General features: G+C 40.2%; 1 protein-coding gene across 1 annotated transcript; it reads left to right on the forward strand.

The window, feature by feature from the left end:
* The first annotated feature begins 2,663 nt into the window (after positions 1-2,663).
* Positions 2,664-21,549, forward strand: LOC117301676 (multiple epidermal growth factor-like domains protein 10). Its single transcript, XM_033785706.1, has 12 exons — positions 2,664-2,848; positions 4,465-4,576; positions 9,100-9,187; positions 10,608-10,796; positions 11,432-11,609; positions 13,164-14,588; positions 16,686-16,853; positions 17,700-17,787; positions 18,251-18,366; positions 19,235-19,439; positions 19,879-20,043; positions 21,348-21,549. The coding sequence occupies exons 1-12, from the start codon at positions 2,743-2,745 to the stop codon at positions 21,547-21,549; spliced, it is 3,042 nt and encodes a 1,013-aa protein (XP_033641597.1). The 5' UTR covers positions 2,664-2,742.
* Positions 21,550-21,730: the final 181 nt, after the last annotated feature.

The raw sequence follows: 21,730 nt of genomic DNA on the forward strand, positions 1-21,730 counted from the left end.
ACAAGATGTGTCAAAATGTGCAGAAATTAATGGTGACTCGAAATGAATAATTATTTTTTGGCATACTGTTTCAGGTTCCGATATATCTGACCATTTGTAAGTGTTTAGATACTTTATTGGCGCAGTTTATAATTCCAACAGGTAGTCGGGTGCGCGTTTAGCCGACAACCGGAGCAATAATCCATGCAGGAAGAATAATCCTACACAACTCTCTCAGATTCAAATCTGGGATATATAAAACTGAATTTGTTTTACACAACCAGATTCTTCGAATTGAACTCTTGCTCAAAATGCCTTTTTGACTCAACCAAATAAAATTGTTGTTGCTGTATTTTTTAAGAGTGATTACCAAAACGCATTTAAAGGCCCGCTCTGACTTCACTCTGCTGTCTGCACATCCACAATACTGACCAACCAGTAGCCTTTTGTCAATGCCTTTTGTGGCTTGGACAACTTCGTAAAGCCGCGATCCTCAGCGACTGGAAAGTGAGACCACGCACCGAGTGATGGCTTCACAACTCGACTTGCGCGCGTGGTCTCCCATTCAAGTCGCTTGGGATCGCGGCTCTATGAAGCTGTTCAAGCCAAGAAGGCCTTGACAAAAGGCTAACCAAACAGTGGCATCGCTTGCACGGACGGCCGGACGGGTGAAACTACCAGTACAAAGGGAGTTTACCGATTGTTGACCTGAACTTGCACAATGTCGTAGTTGAGCTCAATGTTGCAATACCTAACAGGTTCACATTTAACTGCATTTTTTTAACATTTAAATGTTGGTTATTTTTTTGAAGTCTACAGCTTAAAATTGTCATTATGGTCTGAAAAATGCTATCGAAACAGGATCTTAAAGCAACACATTTTTGTTTTACCATTATCTCCTCCAAATCGTGAAAAACATGCTGTGGATTTTACGAATCAATCTAATTTCGCTATTCCTAATGTTTTTTTAAATTAATAAATATCACTTATTTGTTACAATTCACCGCACATTCGTGTTTAAGTTTCGCAGGGATAAGCAAGTCTACCCCTCCTCCTTTGGTTTTGAGCAGCCAAGAATAATCTATCCCTTCCACTTTTCAGCTTGAGTTGAGCACCAAAGGATATATCCCCTCCTCTTTTTGGCTAAGTTTGTGCATCCGATATTAAGGCTACTTTGTTCGCTCAAAAATATTTTATTAAGAAAAACAGCATGACTTTTTGAAAGCATCTTCAAGAAAAGTTGCTGTTAACCAAAAAGGGTAAAAATTTTAATTGTGAACCTGTTAACTATTTGTTTTAACGGATCATTGATCAAAGACGTAATAAAACTGAGTGAAAGGAACCAGACGAAAAGAATCATTGTCACGCGTTTTTAAAGGCTGTCTCAATATATTACCAGAATTTACATTTATTTTTAGAATGCTACAATGTGATTTATTTTGAAGTGGCTACTTAAGGGAAAGTATGTACCATCATAATATTTCGTTATACTAACTTTTAAAGGCGCTGGACACTATCTGTAGTTACTCAATAAAGCATACAAACTTGGTAACGAGCAATGTTGATGAATATAAAACATTGTGTTTTTTTCTCGCAACTTCGACGACCAATTATTGAGTTCAAATTTTCACAGGTTTTTTATTTTGTGAATAATATGTTGAGATACACCAAGTGAGGAGATTCATCTTTTACCAAAGGCGTCCAGTGTCTTTAAAGCAACGTAGTACCATTATTTCGTTATTGACTCAATAAAATGACTGGAACTACGTTCAATGACAGAACAAGTTAAAAATGGCGGGCACGTTTATGTGTTTATGACTACTCAACAACTGGAACTATAGAACTATTTTTTTGGGGGGGGGGGTAGGGCAAGGGGGGGGGGTTGGGTATAGCAATTGGCTCCCTACAAATAGGACTACGGATTTGTGTTTGATCAGTTACCCGACGAACAGGACATTGATCGTTTGTGTCAGGATAGTATAATAAGTAATAATATAACTATAACAAGAACCCATTGAACAAATTAATGAACAATTTTTGTGTTTTTTCTATTGTAGAAACTTGATTACGAGTCAATGAAAAATGAATAGCGCCCTCTTCCGTAGCTTTGACTGGCAACGCAGAAATAATATGAATGGTTTGCGGTTCAGGAGATGTGATTTTTTGTGTCCAAATGGTATTTTGTTCTCCCCGATTTAATTTGGGAGGGGTGGGGGTAAGGTTTGTAATAGGATCCCATCCCCTTTAATTCTCTCCTACTAAATCTAAATCCCCCTCCCCATACAAAGTCAACTTTAAATGAAACATTGTTCTTTTGAGCTGATTAAAGCTAGAGAGAAACAAGTTATAAAAATGGTATGACCAAATCCGGAACAGTCGCTTGGCAATCGAACGCTTTGACGTCATTATGGTAATTATGCAATCACTTAAATCATTCATTCCACACAACATCACCACACGACATGCCAAAAAGTTTGAACTTAAGAAAAAACATTGTTAGATAACCTTGGAAATAGCTCAGTATGTACTTGTGAAATACTCCAAGTTGTTCATTACGGAGTAAGTTTTGAATATATGCGTGTAAATTCGTCTGTTGAACGCCGAGAATCTGAGCAACAGGTTGGGAAAGTAGTAACAATTCTTGTTCGCTTCCCGGTCTGTTTGTAAACTTTGCACAAAATGGCGACGCGGTGACACCAACCTGAATAATAGTGTTGCTGTTGTACAACATTTGAACGGCATTTCAGAGCCGGTTTGGTGACAATGGATGCCAGAAGGACCTCTACCATCTCAACTGGAATATTTACTGATCTAAACGGATCATGGAACTGGACATTTTTGATGGTTGTTTTGCTGAGTTTTGCAACAGGTAAGGGGGTTTGGAATGTTTGAAAAACGTGTGTCGGGCTTGCCGAACATGGAGTAGAAAATGGTCCGAAGTCCCAACCGTGTGACGTGTGGTTGTCGCCCAGCCAGATTGGGTAACTTTGATGCTTGGTGCATAGTCGTCGGAGTTTTTTTGTTGCTTGCCGCAACAAAACTTTTGCATTTGCCTTTTTTAACAGATGGAAAAGATTTCCTTCATAGTTTTTTAAAAGTTTTTATCCTGCCACGTTGTCCACTTGTTTACTTATTTTGTTGGTGTCACTGGGGGAGTGTCAGGACACTTCGTAGTCGTACCTTTGCCACTTCGTACCCTGGACACTTCGTACCTTTGCAAGTTACGAAGTGACTTTAGACACTTTGTACCTTGGACACTTCGTACCTTTGCAAGTTACGAAGTGACTTTAGACAGTTTGTACCTTGGACACTTCGTACCTTTGCAAGTTACAAGTGACTTTAGACACTTTGTACCTTGGACACTTCGTACCTTTGCAAGTTACGAAGTGACTTTAGACACTTTGTACCTTGGACACTTCGTACCTTCTTACAAGACACTTCGTACCTGCTTTGTGATCGAATGATTGATGATATAAAAGCAAATCAAACCAATTGTTATTATTTTGTTGGGACCAAAGAGCCATTTTGACGATTGTTTGAATTTAAAATATTTTTACAAAATACAGGTGGAAGATGCATCCTTGGCGGACATTAACTTATAAACAATATTGATTTCACATTAAAAAGGACATTCACATAGTTAATAACAATTACAATTAATACTTAAGTATTATTTTGTTAACACTAACATTAACTTATTTTGAAAGCTACACATTATAATGAGAGTTGGAAGTGACTCGGCTGATGGTCACTTCGTACCCTGCCATGGTACGAAATGACCAATTTGGCTACGGTACGAAGTGTCCCGAAGGTACGAAGTTTACCTTGGTAAATAAAAGTGGGGTTATAACTCATATTTTAAAATTTAATTAATGCACAAATTTATTCAGCAGTCTTTTGCACCTTCTTGATTATACAGTCATCATGATCATACAAAATATCACACTGAAAAGCAAAAGAGCGCAAGTCCAGTAAAGAATGCAAGTGTCACTGCTGAGAGGTTCCAACACACTCTCTGGTGACTAATAGCATTAAAAACTTTGGTTCGATGAGCTAGACCACTCGGATCTCTTGTCTTGAGGGACAAAACTGATTTGATGCCGTGTGGGGCTGAGCAGAGTATTAATGCATCTGTCTCAAATTCCTTGGCTGAGTCATCATCAGGTTGTTGGTTCGAATCCCAGTCATGACACTTTTGTCCTTGAGCAATTGATGCCTAACTATTTGCTTCTCTACACTAAGATGGGTTTAGGGCAGAGATAGTTCTTGTGAGGACGTACTCCCCAGGGACCTGAGATGGGTTGGGGAAGGAATCTATGGGGAAGGTAATTAATATGTCCCAGTGACCAGGGTGGGTAATAATGTGTGTAGCACAATAATTTCTTTGGATTGCACTTAGAAGTAAGAGTCAATGATATTTTTGTATTATTATTTTTTTTACTTGAAAACTAGATTATATTGGATTCCTTTTTATTGTGGTTTCAGGCTCGGTAAACGCAGTATCAAATTGCACATTGGAATGCACAGCTTCTTGTGATCCAGGCCACAGCTTTGATGTCACTACCAGTGTATGTGTGATATGCAGCACAGGATATTAGTAAGTACATACAATTGCAGTCTGCAGCAGTCATTTCAGCAAACTCTTCCTAACGTAGGATTTTTATCTACGGTCGCATTGAACCCATCCTAAGTTAGGATGAGATAGGATTAATCCTAGCATTTCGTGAAATTGGCTGCAGGGCTCTCATTTTAAACTAGACCTGTGGCCCGCAGACCTTCTATGGCAAAACCTTCTTGAGACCACAGGCTCTTTTCAGAGCCAACAATCCCACAAAAGCGATTTATTAGGCCTACATGGTTGTACCGGCAAGTTGACTAAAAATGTATAGTTTCTACTAGCATACTATGTTTTAATAATGTTAAATTTGAATTGGGGATAAAGAATACAATGTATTCATTTTGGTTTTTACCCAAACAATGATGTGTTTTAAAAGCACAGTATACTATGACAGTACTTTCCCGATGTTCTGTGAAAACAAAATCACAGACAAATTACTTGGGTGGGATTCTAGAGCGGTGTCTTACCAACTAGAATTGGGGATTGCCCGGTAACAGGACGCAGTTCGAATCCTAACATTAGTATGTTATTAGGTAGAAACTATAAATAAATGGTCAACTAACAATAATTCTGTTTTAGCAAAGCAGAATTTTTCAAAGTAATACATACGGTTTGGATAGTTTCTAACCCCAAAAACATTTGATTCTGAAAAATGTTCATAGTAACGATCCATACATGATATTTCTTTTGGGTTGACTAAAAATAAAATGTCTGTGGTGTTCGGAAGAAACACTTAAAATATAACATCAATTCAAAAGAGATGTCATTGCCTTAGTTTCCCTTGAAACAAAATTTATAATTACCGATTATTAAACAAGAGTTTTTACCCCGTTAAAGACTGCCTCGTCTTCACAAAGCACTTAGAGAATACCAGGCCAAGTACTAACATGATGGTACTAATCAATAATGGGTCTTATTGTTCAAACATAGTGTACACTATTAATCATAAAAATGAGCGCTTTCAGTTGAGATGTTTGTTGGGTGTGATTAAATGCTGTGAAAAGCTGTGTGTTTTCACCAACATGTACCTTGTACATTAGTACAGGCATTTCACTTAAAGACACTGGACAGTGGACACTATTGGTAATTGTCAAATACCAGTCTTCTCACTTGCTGTATCTCAACATATGCATAAAACAACAAACGTGTGAAAATTTGAGCTCAATTGGTCGTCGAAGTTGTGTGCTTTCAGATGCGAGATCAAATTCATGGAAAATTACTTCTTTCTCGAAAATCATGTTACTTCAGAGGGAGTCGTTTCTCACAGTGTGTTATACTTTCAACAGCTCTCCATTACTCGTTACCAAGTAAAGTTTATAAATGCTAATAATTATTTTGAGTAATTACCCATAGTGTCCACTGCCTTTAAAAGCTTTTTGTAAAATTATATCCCACTGAGCTAGTAAACTGTGCGTTACACTTGCCCCCAGGAAATTGTAGTCGCCCAATTTGAAATGTTAAACATGTTGCCTTTTAATTTTCTGATCACAACCAGTTTAATTGTCAAATTAAGATTGAAAATTTATCACATCTGAATAGGAAGAAGAAGGCCCTAGAGTAAGCATCATAAACAAGTTGGCCTAATTGAAGGTTTGAGCAAACCTTTGATTTAGGCGCTACAGTATATATAAATATTTTATGATTGATTAAAAGGTTGCTCATAGCTTTCAGTTACCCACAGGGCAAGTTGGGAACAGGGCCCAGTTGCTCTTAACATGTTTAAGCACACAAATAGCTAAGCATAACAAAATTATGCTTACCCTAATAAGATTACCAGCCAAACTACCATATCACAAGTACAATTTGTGACGGGTATCCATCCTGCTCATTTTCGCTTTGCAGAAAATGTAAAAGTAATATTTTCTTTATTTATTAGCAGCTCTATTGAATTAGGCCCTAGTGTATAGCTCATAGCAGTCTTTACCAGACGTGTACACCTCATATGACTGGGAAGTTTTTTCTATACTGGTAGTCATGATTGGCAACATGACATGAAAACAGAGACAGTCACAGAAACTACAAACTACCACCTCTATAATAAGCCTGTCAGTTACTATTTATAAGCCATCATTGACTGGGACAGTACCCAGCATCATGTATGCACTACAGGTGTTATAATGAGAGTAGCCAACTACCTGTCACGCCTGCCTGAACAGACCATGAAGGCACCCTTAATGATGGGTAAACCCCTAACACATAACAAAGCAACTTGTTTGTGTTGAATTTAATGTCATGGCTACAAAGTTGAAAAGCCCTTTGTGGATGTTCGACCCACCGTGGTAAATCCATTTTTCTCAAAGCCTGTTAATAATAATAATATTTGAGTTTATATAGCGCTTTTTCACTCCCGAATGGGTGTCTCAAAGCGCTTCAAATTATTACCCCTGGTCACTGGGCCTTAATTCACTCCTTAAACCATCTCAGCTCCCTGGGGAGTATACAGCCTCGTGCAACAAATGCGCTACTCGGCTAAATCAATCACAAGAACCATCTCTGCCCTCACAGGTCCCCATTTACCCCTGGGTCGAGAGAAGCAATAATGGTTAAGTGTCTTGCTCAGGGACACAAGTGTCACGACCGGGATTCGAACCCACACACTGCTGAACAGAATCAGCAGAGCTTGAATTCGGTGCTCTTAACCGCTCGGCCACGACACCCCACGAAGAGAAAAAAAAACATGTTAAGCAGCTTAGTAAAAGACAAGGAAAACAAGTTTAAAATGTCAGAAAAACATTGGAAAGTCTCTGTCACATTAGAGTGAATATTTTTTAATTTTAATTGAATCGCTTTGCCACTTTGGAACTCCTTGCCTGTTGCATCTTTCCCTCCATCCTACAATATGTACAGACCATTTTAAGAGGATTAATTCCTACATGTTTGTACCTCACAACTCCCCTATGAGCCTTTCAATTTCATCTGAAATGTTTTTTTTTCTCTTCATTTTAACCTCGTTTGGGGTAACTAATGTTCATTTTAAAAACTAAATAGATCCATTTGTTTGTAAGTTTACTTTCATGTATATTTTAAAAACAGGAAGAATAATCATTACTAGGAATCAGAATCTGAGAAGTATTAGGGCCTACTGTCTCAGACTAAAATTCTGGGGCATAAAATAATGTCTAATTAGACATTTATCCAAATTACTTTGAAGTGAAATGTTTCTCAAACACTTCCATACTATTGAAAGCTGCTGTCATAGGCTTCTTACCAATGGTTTTTAATTGCAATTGAAACCCTTTAATAATAATAATAATAATATAATAAGAATAACCGTATTTATAGAGCGCCTTTTCCAAAGGATACAAAGTGTAGGGAGAATGCAATCTAAAACATTTAATCAGTGATGTGAAATGTATTTAAAAGTGAGGTCCCCCCCCCCTTGAAGCTTAGCATCTGAACGGCTGGAAAAGCTCTTCTCGCTATAAATATTTACTCCGTCGGTTGACAATCAGCTCTGCTTAAAATCTAGTTCATTCTGGCCCGATGTAAAAAAACAAACACTGCATGCAATACTCACTGTGTGTTCCTTTAGTGTGTACATTTTATTGTTTACTTTGCATATTGTGCAAACCAAATCCTTCACACAGCTCTTTGAACTGCTCTCTCCACTCCTGTATTTATTTAGTAACGTCAGACCGTTCTATATCTTAGCAACACCGCTAGAAACAAGATACACAGTGGGTACTTGGTACCTCGGATAATAAATAATAAGGAGCGCTGTTTGTGTAGTGCCATTGATTAGTTTTCACTGTGTAAGACTTGGGTTTTTGTTCATGCTTAGAAGGGCGGAACAATTAGTTTAGATGTAGAGTATAATCTTATTAGGGAGTCATTTTGTGGAGCAGTCTCAGAACAAAGATGAAAAAACAATTAACATTCTTGTTTGCTTCTGCTTGCTTTCTCTGCAGGCCTCCTGTACAAAAAAATAATAAACAAATAATTTAAACAAATTAAAATCAGATTTAGTTTACCTGACGGAAACCTATTTTTTTTCACGCCATTACTTTAAAGTTTTTCTATTCTGCTTTGAAAAAGAAAGTATGACACAGAGGGGGAAAAACAACAGCCCCAACCCCCTAAAAGAAAGAAATAGGGGAATGGTTCAAGATACAATTGTCTGACTTTGACCAACTTAAAACATGTTTTTTAAAAACAAGTTTAAATAAAACCAAAACACATGCAACAATTTACCAATGATCATGTACTCTAAATTTTATTTTGTGATCCACCCAGCCAGGTTAAACTGTAGGCCTACAAAAAACTTTGGACTGAAAGGTATTTTTCAGACTCTAAGTCGACGCTTGAACATTATTGCTAGATTTTTCTGGTTAAATAAGTTAACTGTCCAAGTGACCCTAAAATTACTACATGTAACCTGTGGTCCAGTGTGAAGATTAAGTCTTGCATCATGAGTACCAATATTCAGTTGAGTTCTATATTTTAAAGAAACTTTTGTTGAACATTTATCCTCACAATTCTTGACACTTGTTATTTTCTGACAGCTGTGGAGGAGGTTCAAATTCTTCTGAAGCATGTTCAGCAGGGACCTACAATCAAAACGTTGGATCATCATCAATTGCAGATTGTGTGGTAAGTAAGCCTGGCCAACTCGTGAAATTTACAGAGGACTAGTCGCACCTCAATTACGACTTTGACACTAGTTTTTAATTCCCAAGATGCATTGCGGCAGAATGTAAGGAAAACTATGTTGTCGTGAATAGTCACACAATTGGTTCACCAAACAGGTAGTCGCGACTAGTTTTGAAGTAGTACCGGCGTCACGATTAACCGAGTAGTTGAAAAATGGTAGTCGAAAAATGGTAGTCGCAACTCGATTAAGCAATCAAGAGTCGGCAGGATTTTACTGAGTAGATGAAAAGTTGTAGTCACGACTCGACTGAGCAATCAATAGTCGCGACTGTGATATTAGTCGAACCAGTCGCCCAGGTTTAGTGGTAAGGACATTGACAAGTTTATGTTACGCGTATTTTATAACCTCCAACATAATCACAAATTCTTAGACTTGCCAACTGACTGTCGATTAGAATAATCATTTCTGGGAGAACACTGGTTTAGATAATCAATGATTGTTTGATTGCGATTCCATTGAATTCCAAACTTGATACGTGTCACCACTTGAAGGAGCTGGACTAAGTACTTTGAACCTTGTCTGATGGTGTGAATAGACAGGTCTGCAAGTACACCTGTTTCTTATCTAATTAATTGGGTTGAACTGGCACACTAACATTAACTTTATTAGGGTTATTTTAACTTGAAATAAAGTTTATTGCTATATTATAGACCATGTGAACTTTGTTTACAATGGGCGTGACCTTGCCAGTCTCTTGCTAGTCTGGCAGGCAAGATACTGCACTGGTCATATGGGAAAGTTGACATTTTGTATAATAATTTCCACATAAATCCAAGAGTTATGAAAGTAAAAGATGAGATGTACCCCCTTTTTTGTTTGAATGTACACATAAAAATTGTATAAAAATATCATTTAATAAACACTGTGTGTACGTATGCAGGCCATGAATGTTCATTCTTGAAAGGGTACAGCAATTTCACTTTGGTAGAAGGCACTTCCATGAAGAAAATGTTTATTTGAATTTGAGCTTTGCAAACGACACCGCAGCAAAAGCAGAGGGCACCGCAGTAGTTGTCGAGGGTGCCATGAGTTAATTTGAGGCCTGTGTACAAGACATAGATGGGCCATGTATTTGTTCAGTGCTGCCATGAGAGACTTGAATGACAGCAGTTAACTGATTCACTCACTGTCTGGCAGTAGAAAGAGTCTATACAAATTGTGGGAAAAAACAATTGAAAGTTTCTAATTGTATTTGATACCCTTCAAGTGCAATTTTGTTTAAATTCATGATTGTTGATGACAACATTTCATATGGTCGTTTTTTGTTATAGTTAAAACAATAAAATTTACAAACCAGATTAAATGAAATGAAATAAAATGAAGTTGATGTGATAAAATTGTTTTCCTTTTCCCCCCCAGTCTTGCCCAAGTGGGAGCTACAGTCTTGATGCAGCAGGTTCTTGTACGGTCTGCCCAAGTGGGTATTCATGCACTGTGACTGGCACAACAACAGCTTGTATAGCACCAGAGTATTCACTGGATGGGGAAATGTCATGCAGCACCTGCCCATCTGGGTCATATTGCCCAAATGTGAATGAAGGACCAAAGGTTTGTTAGATCATGTCTGAATTGGCTTTGGCTGGGGCTATAGACCCCTTCCATTGGCTCCAAGTTTCGCCGTACTTGAGTTCGAGCAGCCTTTCCTAACAAAAATGAAACAGTTTTGTACTATTTTGACCAATAGTGCTATCAAATTGATACCATATCCTAAAAAAAAGGTGAACTTATAAATGTAATTCCCCCAAAAAGTTGAAATGTTTTTCTAACAGATTTTTTTTTGCAAAGCCAGTTCATACGTACCTTTCTACAGAGTGATGTTTGTACACAAAAGAAAGGGCTATAGACCTGTCTATTATAAAGTCACTGCCAAAGTTTTTGCCTACCCGAAGTTGGACAACTAGAAAGCCATAAATGCAAAACAAAAATAGATAGGTTCCCTTCATGCCATTTGTAACAATGTTACACAAATACTCAATGAAACATAGTGTTGAATTTATTTCAAAGCAACCAATAATGGGACGTATTTTATTTTATTGAAAGTTTGTAGCAAATGTTGAAAACATCTGTTTTAAAACACAATCGAGTATTTTCCTAACATTTGGCCCACCATGCCATCCAAGCTTTTGTTCACAACAACATAAAGGGCCATTGAGAAAATAAAACTTGTTTCACATTATGTACAGAGCTGCAGTAATGGTTCGATTCCTGACAGCTCCAAGACTGGTTGTGATAACTGCTTGGCAGGGACTTACTCCAACGCTGGGGATCCCTCATGCTCGGACTGCCTAGCTGGGTACTATAGCCTAGAGGGGGCTGGGGTGTGTACTGTCTGCCCAACAGGTAAAGTATTACTGGACAGAGGTTGGTGATGGACTGGGTTAAAGGCACTGGACACATTTTTTGCAATATATGTCAAAGACCAGTTTTCTCACTTTGTGTATCCCAATGCATAAAATACCAAATCTGTGAAAGTTTGGGCTCAAGTGGTCATTGAAGTTGCAAGAGAATGATCAAAGACAAAACACCATTGTACAAATTTGTGTGTTTCAGGTAGAAATAAAAGGCTTCAGCTGAAGTCTTTTAATATCTTACTGAGAAAATACCTCGGTCTCAAAAACTGTTATTTGAGAGGGAGTCGTTTCTCACAATGTCTTATCAACAGCTCTCCTTTGCTTGTTACCAAGTAAAGCTTTTATGCTGATATATATTTTGAGTAGTTACCAATCGTGTTTAGTGCCTTTATTGACTAGAACTCTGGGGTAAAGGATAAGTCAGCCCTTACGGCTCCCAAAAGAGATTAAAAACATGTTTATACCCACAGGGGAAAGGTAAAAGTCAGCTCGGTGGAATCATCATTAAGAACATTTTTTTACAGTTGAGGAAAACTCACAGTTCAAACCTCACATTAATTTGGAATACTTTTTGACATTGGTGATTTCAAGGATAAAAACAAAACCCAAACAAACATGCCGCTTTTGTCAAGCAAGTCTTGGATATTTTTTATTTACAAAATATTTCACTCATCAGTTCTCAAAGTTTAGAAACAAAAATTTGAATGTTCCCCCTGGCATGAATTATTTTGATTGCAACAATCAAAATAAACCTCATCTGTGTGCGCATAATTTTCAACATGGCATCATAAGTTTGGTTTGGTTATCCACTATAGATAGTTTTCATTTTGCCAGGATAATCAAAGAGCGTGGTTCCTTTCACTGTTTGAATTACATCCATTAAGCTGCTCCCTCACCCACTATTCATAAATGTTTATGAACAGTACCCCCATGGTTAGCACGTTTGACAGTGAACATCTTCATCTGCACAAACCAAAACGCAAAGGCAGCAGCAATAGGCTCCACAAATGTCTGTATACAATTTCCCAAGGAACAAAATCTACACAGCAAAGCTTGTATACGTATGGTGTTACCACAAACTGAATATCGTCCTGATTGTTGTACAAAGTCTTCATTTATTGTAAGATGTAAATGTTGTCAGCTCGGTGCCCAATTTCATAGAGCTGCTTAAGCACAGAAAATAGCTAAGTACAACAAAAGTGTGCTTACCACACAATTGTAAAGCAATGTTTTCTGCTTATCAGCTCTCTGAATATGGGCCCTTGTCATATGTAAGGGAACATTCCAAATGGTCTATCTACCGCAACTCCATGAAACAGGATTGAACAGAATACATCGAAATTTGCATTGGGATAAGGAATATTATTTGTTGTTTAGCCCCTGTACACTGATGTGTGTTAGCACTGTATATTCAGTGCTTTCCTGAGCTCTCTGAACAAAAATGACCGTAGGCATATTACTTTGGTTAGATTCGCACCCAAGACCTGTGTAAAACCAGATTGAATATGTTTGACGAGGCTTGAAATAAGCTTTAGAAATAACCAGTTTAATCCCAATCGAATAGGTACTTATACCAGTGTAGATGGACAGGCATCATGCACTGCCTGTACGGAGGGCTACTACTGTGACTCTACATCAGAAACAGCTTGCGATCCTGGAAAGTACAGCTCAGCCAACGCGACATCATGTGTGAAGTGCCCTCAAGGGTTTAGCTGTGCTGGGGGTTCTGCTCCTGTTGATTGTCTGGCAGGAACTTATGCTGTGTTGGGTAGCTCCAGCTGTGAGCCATGTAGCATGGGACATTACTGCCCTGCCGACCGAAGTGGGGAGCAAATACCATGCGCTTCTGGTAACTTTGCTAATGAGACTGGTTTGGTGGTATGCTTCACGTGTCGAGCTGGGTATAGCTGTTCAGCGACTGAAGAGACGGCTTGCGATCCTGGAAAATATAGCTCAGCCAACTCCACATCGTGTATCAAATGTCCGGAAGGGTATAGCTGTTCTGGTGGTGCTGCCCCGGTTGATTGTTTAGCAGGAACGTTTGCTGTCTTGGGTAGCTCAAGCTGTGAGCCATGTAGCATGGGACATTACTGCCCTGCCAACCAAAGTGGGGAGCAAATACCATGCGCTTCTGGTGACTTTGCCAACGAAACTGGTTTGGTGGTATGCTTCACGTGTCGAGCTGGGTATAGCTGTTCGGCAACTGAAGAAACGGCATGTGAGTCGGGGATGTACAGCGAGAGTGGGGCTACCAGTTGTTTACAGTGCCCGGGAGGATATTCCTGCACTGGTACCCTGCCTCCTGTGCAATGCCTGGCTGGGACTTATGCTCGTAATGGCAGCAGTAGCTGTGAGGATTGTGAGGTTGGATTTTACTGTGAGACTGCGGGAACTGTTGAGCCTGTCCAGTGTGCAGAGGGATTCTTCTCTGATTCACCGGGAGCTGATAGCTGCATAGAATGCACTGCAGGGCACTACTGCACTCGTACCACCGAGACACCATGCAATGCATCTTTCTACAGCTATGCAAGGGCAACATCCTGCCTGCTCTGCGACGGTGGGTTTGAGTGTGCTGGCACCACAGCGCCTGCAGAATGCACAGCAGGTACTTACGCTCGTAACGGTAGCAGTAGCTGCAGCAACTGTGACGTGGGATCTTACTGTCTGACCAATGGGATGAGTGAACCGACACCCTGCCCTCAAGGTAGCTATCAGGGCTCCGTCGGTCAACAAGCTTGCTCTCCTTGCACTGCAGGCTACTACTGCACATCTACAACCCAAACTTCTTGCGACCCCGGAACCTACAGTCTCGCCGAGGCGACATCCTGTGACCCCTGCCCTGCTGGGTTCTCCTGTGCGGGTGGCGCAGTCCCTGTGGAGTGTCTGGCTGGGAGTTATGCCCCCGTTGGAAGTGACTCTTGTGAGCCGTGCGGGATTGGTTTATACTGTCCCTTCAATGGTACCACACAGCAGATCAATTGTACAGAAGGTGATACAGAGAATTCTTGTTACCATACCACTCACCATGCACCATACCTGATTGTATCACCGCAACAACCATTAACTTTAATCACATTAAAGTTTACCGACTTAATCACATTAACTCCATAACCACATTAATCATGTTAACCACGTTAACCTCCTTATGTTCACCTTGTTAGGCTTGGTTAACCACGTTAACCTAGTTAGGCAAGTTTTACCACGTTGACATAGTTAAGCATGTTAACCAAAGTTAGGCACGTTTAACCATGTTGACCTGTTTAGGCACGTTTATCCTTGTAAACCATATTGGATGCATATATTTAAGGCACTGTAGAAAAATTGATACCATACCGCTTTGGAATTTTAAATTTTGCACTTAATTTGTGTTCACTTTTTTGGGGTAAGTCTATTAGTTGTACATAAATAATGTATCATCTTTTTTTCAAATTCACTGTTCGTTAAAGTCTTGTTTTTGATATCACATTTTCATTTATGGTGTTATATTTCACTTTTAATACCAACTGCCAATGTTATCAAAGTTTATTAGGGTTTTGCCAGAGACCATCAAATTCAGTGTTCGTTGATACCACCTTTTCATTTTTTGTGTTCATTATACATCTATGGACATCAACCTGTCATATTCATAGCTTCTCTTGTTTACCATGATCCTTACCAGCCATGCAGAGGTCAACAAAAGATGGTTCTCATGACATATGCCAACAATCAATTCACAATATGAATATTCATTTTAATAGTGTAAATATTCATAAATGTACTAACTTAAGTCCGGTTCATACTTCCTTAGAAATATCACGGCTGTGTTTTCACTGCGAAGGTTTCGCAAAAGTTCAGCACAGCTGCACTTTTCTGAAATGTTGGTTGCAACTTAGTGACAAGACGCGTTCGCAGTGCGCCTACATGTAGTGTGAACCAGGCTTTACAGTCATTTAGTGTGAACCAGGCTTTACAGTCATTTAGTGTGAACCAGGCTTTACAGTCATTTAGTGTGAACCAGGCTTTACAGTCATTTAGTGTGAACCAGGCTTTACAGTCATTTAGTGTGAACCAGGCTTTACAGTCATTTAGTGTGAACCAGGCTTTACAGTCATTTAGTGTGAACCAGGCTTTACAGTCATTTAGTGTGAACCAGGCTTTACAGTCATTTAGTGTGAACCAGGCTTTACAGTCATTTAGTGTGAACCAGGCTTTACAGTCATTTAGTGTGAACCAGGCTTTACAGTCATTTAGTGTGAACCAGGCTTTATAGTCATGTTCAAACTAACTCACACAACACATAGTCATTTAATTCCCATGTACACAATACATGTAAATGCAGCACATTATTTAGAGTTTGAAATTGAATTCTAAAAGAGAGAGAGACTTCAAATCATTTGCAATGACTCATGCAGCCGATTTCATGAATATTGACACAACTTCTTAAGTCCACTTGCGCTATACTTTATTTGATAAGTGGCACATCTAATGCACTACATGATGCGAAAGTGAACTTACACAGTTGCGTAAAGTTTCATGTAATCGGCTGTTTAGCCGTGTCTGGATGAGTGGCTGTGGCTTATCAACACGCATTGAAGCATAGGCGGCCCATAGCAAACCCTTAGCATTCATAGCCGTAGCTGTAGCCGCTAAGTCGGGTATGCTGTGATAGATTTAAGAAATGTTACACCTTTTTCCAATTTAGTGGCTAGAACTGTGCCTTGATCCTCCAATGAGTATGCGTTGGAAGCATAGGAGGCCCTTAGCAACAGCCATAGCAACAGCCATAGCCGCAGCCACCAATTCAGAAACGGCCCACATTATTCATCACAGTTTTGTATGTGAAAAAAGATAATAATGAGAGTTCTCCCTTAACATTGGTCCACTGGTTCACGAGTTAAAACATTCGAGGACTGTCAAAATGTATTCCAATTGGTCCGGCTGGATAGTTAAGTGATGAAAAACATCGCTAGTTCATCTGAAATATGGACTAGGCAAATGAAAATTTAACTTGTCCTGCTGGCCAGTCATTACAATGTTAAGGTCAAACCCTGATATTAATGCATTTATTCATATATTCACAACCTTATTTACGTAATGTTTCATTTAGGTACTTATGCAAATGAGACCGGTTCCCAGCTATGCACTGACTGTGAGGCAGGGTATAAGTGCACCAGTCCACACCTGTCTCCCATGATATGCTCTAGAGGGAGTTACAGCGAACAGGGCTGGACAGAATGCAGAGCTTGTGTTGACGGTGAATACGCAGATGCGTTAGGTATGTTAACCGATGATAGACAGACATTTCTGTTTACATAACTGGTGGTGTGTTGAGGCCGAGTGGTCAAGTGCACTGGACTCAAACTCTGGTGTTTCTGAAGAAACGTTAGGTATATATGTTAAAGGGATGCTGCAGTGAATTCAAATAAAACAGATAATTTTGCTGTCATTTATTTCTGGTATATGTATTGAACATCAATAAAATGTGTTTTGTTTATTCCCGACATATCTGACTTGCGTAATTAGCGAATAAGTCAGGCCCCCCCCCTTTGTGGATTGTTACCACCCCCCACCATCGACGTCACGTCGGGAATTCAAACATATCGTCGGCAAAAAGAGTCTGGTCCCTAACTACACGCGCCTAGGTACGTGCACACATCTCTATATGCACACAGCCATTGGGCCCGACAACTCGAGTTACCGACATGACGTCACGTTTATGCAAATAAAGGCTCCCTTTTAGGGGCAGGGTGGGTTCCCCTAATCTCTTGAAAACCATTTTTAATACTTGTGCATTTAATAAAAAAATATTTCAGGTTTAAAAAGTCATGTTTAATCGTTTAAATGAATAAAAAAAACACTGCAGCCACCCTTTAACCTGAAACCAGTCAAAGAGTCTGTTTACCGGACTTTGCATGATAATGGTTAAGTGTCTTGCTTAAGGACACAAGTGTCACAGCTGTGGATTCGAACCCACACTCTGCTGATCAGAAACACCAAAGTTTGATTTCGGTGCTCTTTACCGCTCTGCTACGACACACTGTTCCACTTACTCTATGGTATTATGCGCTATACAAGAACTGCTTAATATTATTATTATCTTAACTTTGTTTTCTTGGTCTAGGTTCAACATCGTGTACCTCCTGTACAGCGGGTCATTCTTGCAGCAGTACCTCGGCGTCACCCCAACCCTGTACACCAGGAAAATATAGGTAGGAGCTATAGTAGCCCAATATTAGCCATTTACGTGTTAGATTTAATAGTGTCTGGCGCAATGATGTACTTGATCACAAATTACTGCTTAAATTTGAATTCCTCAGACTATAGAGACAGTTGCTATTTTCATGTGATTCGAGGCAAGCTTTTCTGTAGTTAAGTAAGAGACAGTGAACACCCAAACACAATTCTGAATGACACAATGGTACTAGGGTTTGCTCATCTAGAGGTTGCTATGCAAAGGTTTGCCAACACCATTTGACATAGCAACTGTCTTTAAATGTAAAGTTTAAGGAATTAAAAGTGCAAAAATAGAATTAGCTGTTGCAAATAACTTACCAACCAAATGGACATAAAAAAAAAATGGCCTGACGCCAGGCCATTAAATATTTTTTGATTTTTTTAAAATTAAAAGTGCTTCAAACAAATACTATTTCTCCAAAACATTTTCTCTGGCAGCACCGGATCAGCTAAGTATTGCAGCTCTTGTCCTGATGGGAGCTATAGTGATTCCAGCATGGCGGCATCCTGTGATCTTTGCCCAGCTGGTCACGCTTGCTTGGATACAAGCTCAGGTAAGTTCATTAACGTGTTTATTCATTCTCTGACCTTTCAATAGACCTTTGTCAGACTGCCACCATCTTGGTCTGTTCCCTTGTATCCAACAACAGTAACGGATTCTGATATTCATTGTATAAAAAAGAACCAGACTAATTCTCCTTCCAGCCTCAGTTTGGTTACATTGATTTGAACGGGAGAAAATCAAGATAGCTGCACCATGATAAAGGTTTATACCAACTCTTGAACTTTGGTCTGGAAGAGGCTACACAAATTGTCCTCTGGTAAGGGCACTTCTATGGGAAAAATATATAATTGTATTGGAACTTTGTAGAGAGCACTACCGCAAAAGCACCGGCCATTTTTGTGGGAATCGTGGGTTATTTTAAGTCCTGCAATATGGATGGTCAGTTTGGCGTAGTGGTATCTCCTTGCCTTCTACCTCTAGGACCCTGGTTCAAATCCCACTGGGGGCACTATATGTGGATTGGGGTTCAGTTCCTGCCTGATGGTATGGGTTTTCCCTGGAATAAATCTCTGGGGTTTTCAGGCAAGATTTTCGACAATTTTTTTTTCTTTCTGTCATTTCCTTTTTGAATGTTCAGAGGATGGGAACGAACAGTCTGAAGGTGCCTTATCCACAGTTTCTCCTTACTCAGACAAACAGCCTTTTTGTGGTTATAAATGGTACATATTTTTGCTTTCTGACAGTGTTATTTTTTTTGCTGCACTTTGATGGTCTGGAGACACTTTATCCACAGTTTCTCCCTACTCAGTCTCTCTATGGTTATTTAGATCCCTAATAAATGCCCTGTAAAATCTTGTCAGAAGTTGCGTGATAAAAACAAAACTTGACTCTTTTTTTTTTTTTTTTTTTTTTTAAAGCTCCAACAGCATGTAATAGCGGATACTACTCACTAGGTAACACTACCATGTGCACCCTGTGTCCAGCTGGCTACGAATGTCCCTCCACAACTTCTTCACCAGCGCAGTGTAATGCTGGATTCTATGCAGCAGACGGGAGCACGAGCTGTCAATCATGTGATGTGGGGTTCTACTGCCCAGAAGCAGGGCTCTCTGCTCAAATCAGGTACATGGAACAAGTTCAATGTAATTGGCTTTGGACTTGCAGCTCCAAACAAACATATTGCAGAGATGATCAAATTTCCAGGGATGTGATTTCTCTGTTTTTAATCAGAAATCCATTTTTTGTTAACCCCAACCCCCAAAACAAATAAAAATTAGTAACGAGTTCATTGACCAGTTCTTGACAGTCTTTGACTTAAATAAATTGTACTAAATTTGTTTATTCTCTCCTTTTTCACCAATTTTGAAATAAATGTTGATTTTAATTTAAATTGGATAATATTAAACTATGAGCCTGGTCTGAAATTTCTACAAAGGCATTTCTACAAATACCGAAAAAATACCTCTTGATGCCTTCATTTGAAAAATAAATTTCAGCATTATTTTGGCTAGGACACTAGGAGAAATTTTTGGCTAATCTTTACGATTATTTTTTTCCTCAGCTGTGAAGAAGGGAAGTTCTCCAACACTACCATGGCGTCTGATTGTATCCTTTGCCCGGCTGGTTGGGAATGCGCTGACCGATCCTCTACACCTGTTGCCTGCGATCCGGGGTTCTATTCCCTCGGTGGTAACTCCAGCTGTACTGTCTGCCCTGCTGGTCACATGTAAGTAGCACCTCCCTTCTCAACCCATACACTCACCCCACCCTTCACTACCATGGCATCTGATTGCACCCTTGCCCGGCTGGTTGGGAATGCGCTGACCAATCCTCGACTCCTGCTGCCTGCGATCCGGGGTTCTATTCCCTCGGTGGTAACTCCAGCTGTACTGTCTGCCCTGCTGGTCACATGTAAGTAGCACCTCCCTTCTCAACCCATACACTCACCCCACCCTTCACTACCATGGCATCTGATTGCACCCTTGCCCGGCTGGTTGGGAATGCGCTGACCAATCCTCGACTCCTGCTGCCTGCGATCCGGGGTTCTATTCCCTCGGTGGTAACTCCAGCTGTACTGTCTGCCCTGCTGGTCACATGTAAGTAGCACCTCCCTTCTCAACCCATACACTCACCCCACCCTTCACTACCATGGCATCTGATTGCACCCTTGCCCGGCTGGTTGGGAGTGCGCTGACCGATCCTCTACACCTGTTGCCTGCGATCTGGGGTTCTATTCCCTCGGTGGTAACTCCAGCTGTACTGTCTGCCCTGCTGGTCACATGTAAGTAGCACCTCCCTTCTCAACCCATACACTCACCCCACCCTTCACTACCATGGCATCTGATTGCACCCTTGCCCGGCTGGTTGGGAGTGCGCTGACCAATCCTCGACTCCTGTTGCCTGCGATCCGGGGTTCTATTCCCTCGGTGGTAACTCCAGCTGTACTGTCTGCCCTGCTGGTCACATGTAAGTAGCACCTCCCTTCTCAACCCATACACTCACCCCACCCTTCACTACCATGGCATCTGATTGCACCCTTGCCCGGTTGGTTGGGAGTGCGCTGACCGATCCTCGACTCCTGTTGCCTGCGATCCGGGGTTCTATTCCCTCGGTGGTAACTCCAGCTGTACTGTCTGCCATGCTGGTCACATGTAAGTAACCCCCCCCCCCCCCCCCCATCAACCCATACACTCACCCCACCACTCACTACCATGGTGTCTGGGTTTAATTTTATTGAGCTGCTTAAGCACAAAAAATAGCTAAGCACAAAACAATTTGTGTTTACCAGAAATAGGTTACCAGCCAAAATACGATTTACATGTACAATTTTGCTAAGCAGGAATTTGTCAAGCAATTTTATCTGCTTAAGCAGCTTTTTGAACTGGGGCCAAGATTGTAAAGGTTGAGATGGTTTAAGGAACTAAATAAATAGCCCAGTGACCAGCGGTATTAATGTTGGAAGTGCTTTGAGATGCCCTTCGGCTGTATAAAGTGCTCTGTAAAAACCAATCATTATTCCTATTATTTTAGGTGTCCCACCAAGGATCAATTGCCCACAATGTGTAACTCCGGGGAGTATGCAGCAGCAAGCAGTCAATCCTGCACCAGTTGCCCCGAGGGCAAGTACTGTGCTGATCCACCACCTGCCCTACCAGCCGACTGCCCTACTGGCTGGTTTACTGATACACCAGGCAGGACTAACTGCACAGAATGCCCAATGGGTGAGTTATAATAATAATAATAATAACAACTGCATTTATATAGCACCTAACACTTCCAAAACAAAACTTCTAAGGGCTCAAGAGAAAACTACCTATACGATGAATTGAACGATAAATTGAACAGAAATGTTTTGAGAAAAGTCTTGAAACTTATAATAATAATAATAATGACATCTTCTGTTGCGCCAATAT

This window comes from Asterias rubens, chromosome 17 (assembly GCF_902459465.1).
Source record: "Asterias rubens chromosome 17, eAstRub1.3, whole genome shotgun sequence".
In the NCBI taxonomy this organism is placed as follows: domain Eukaryota; kingdom Metazoa; phylum Echinodermata; class Asteroidea; order Forcipulatida; family Asteriidae; genus Asterias; species Asterias rubens.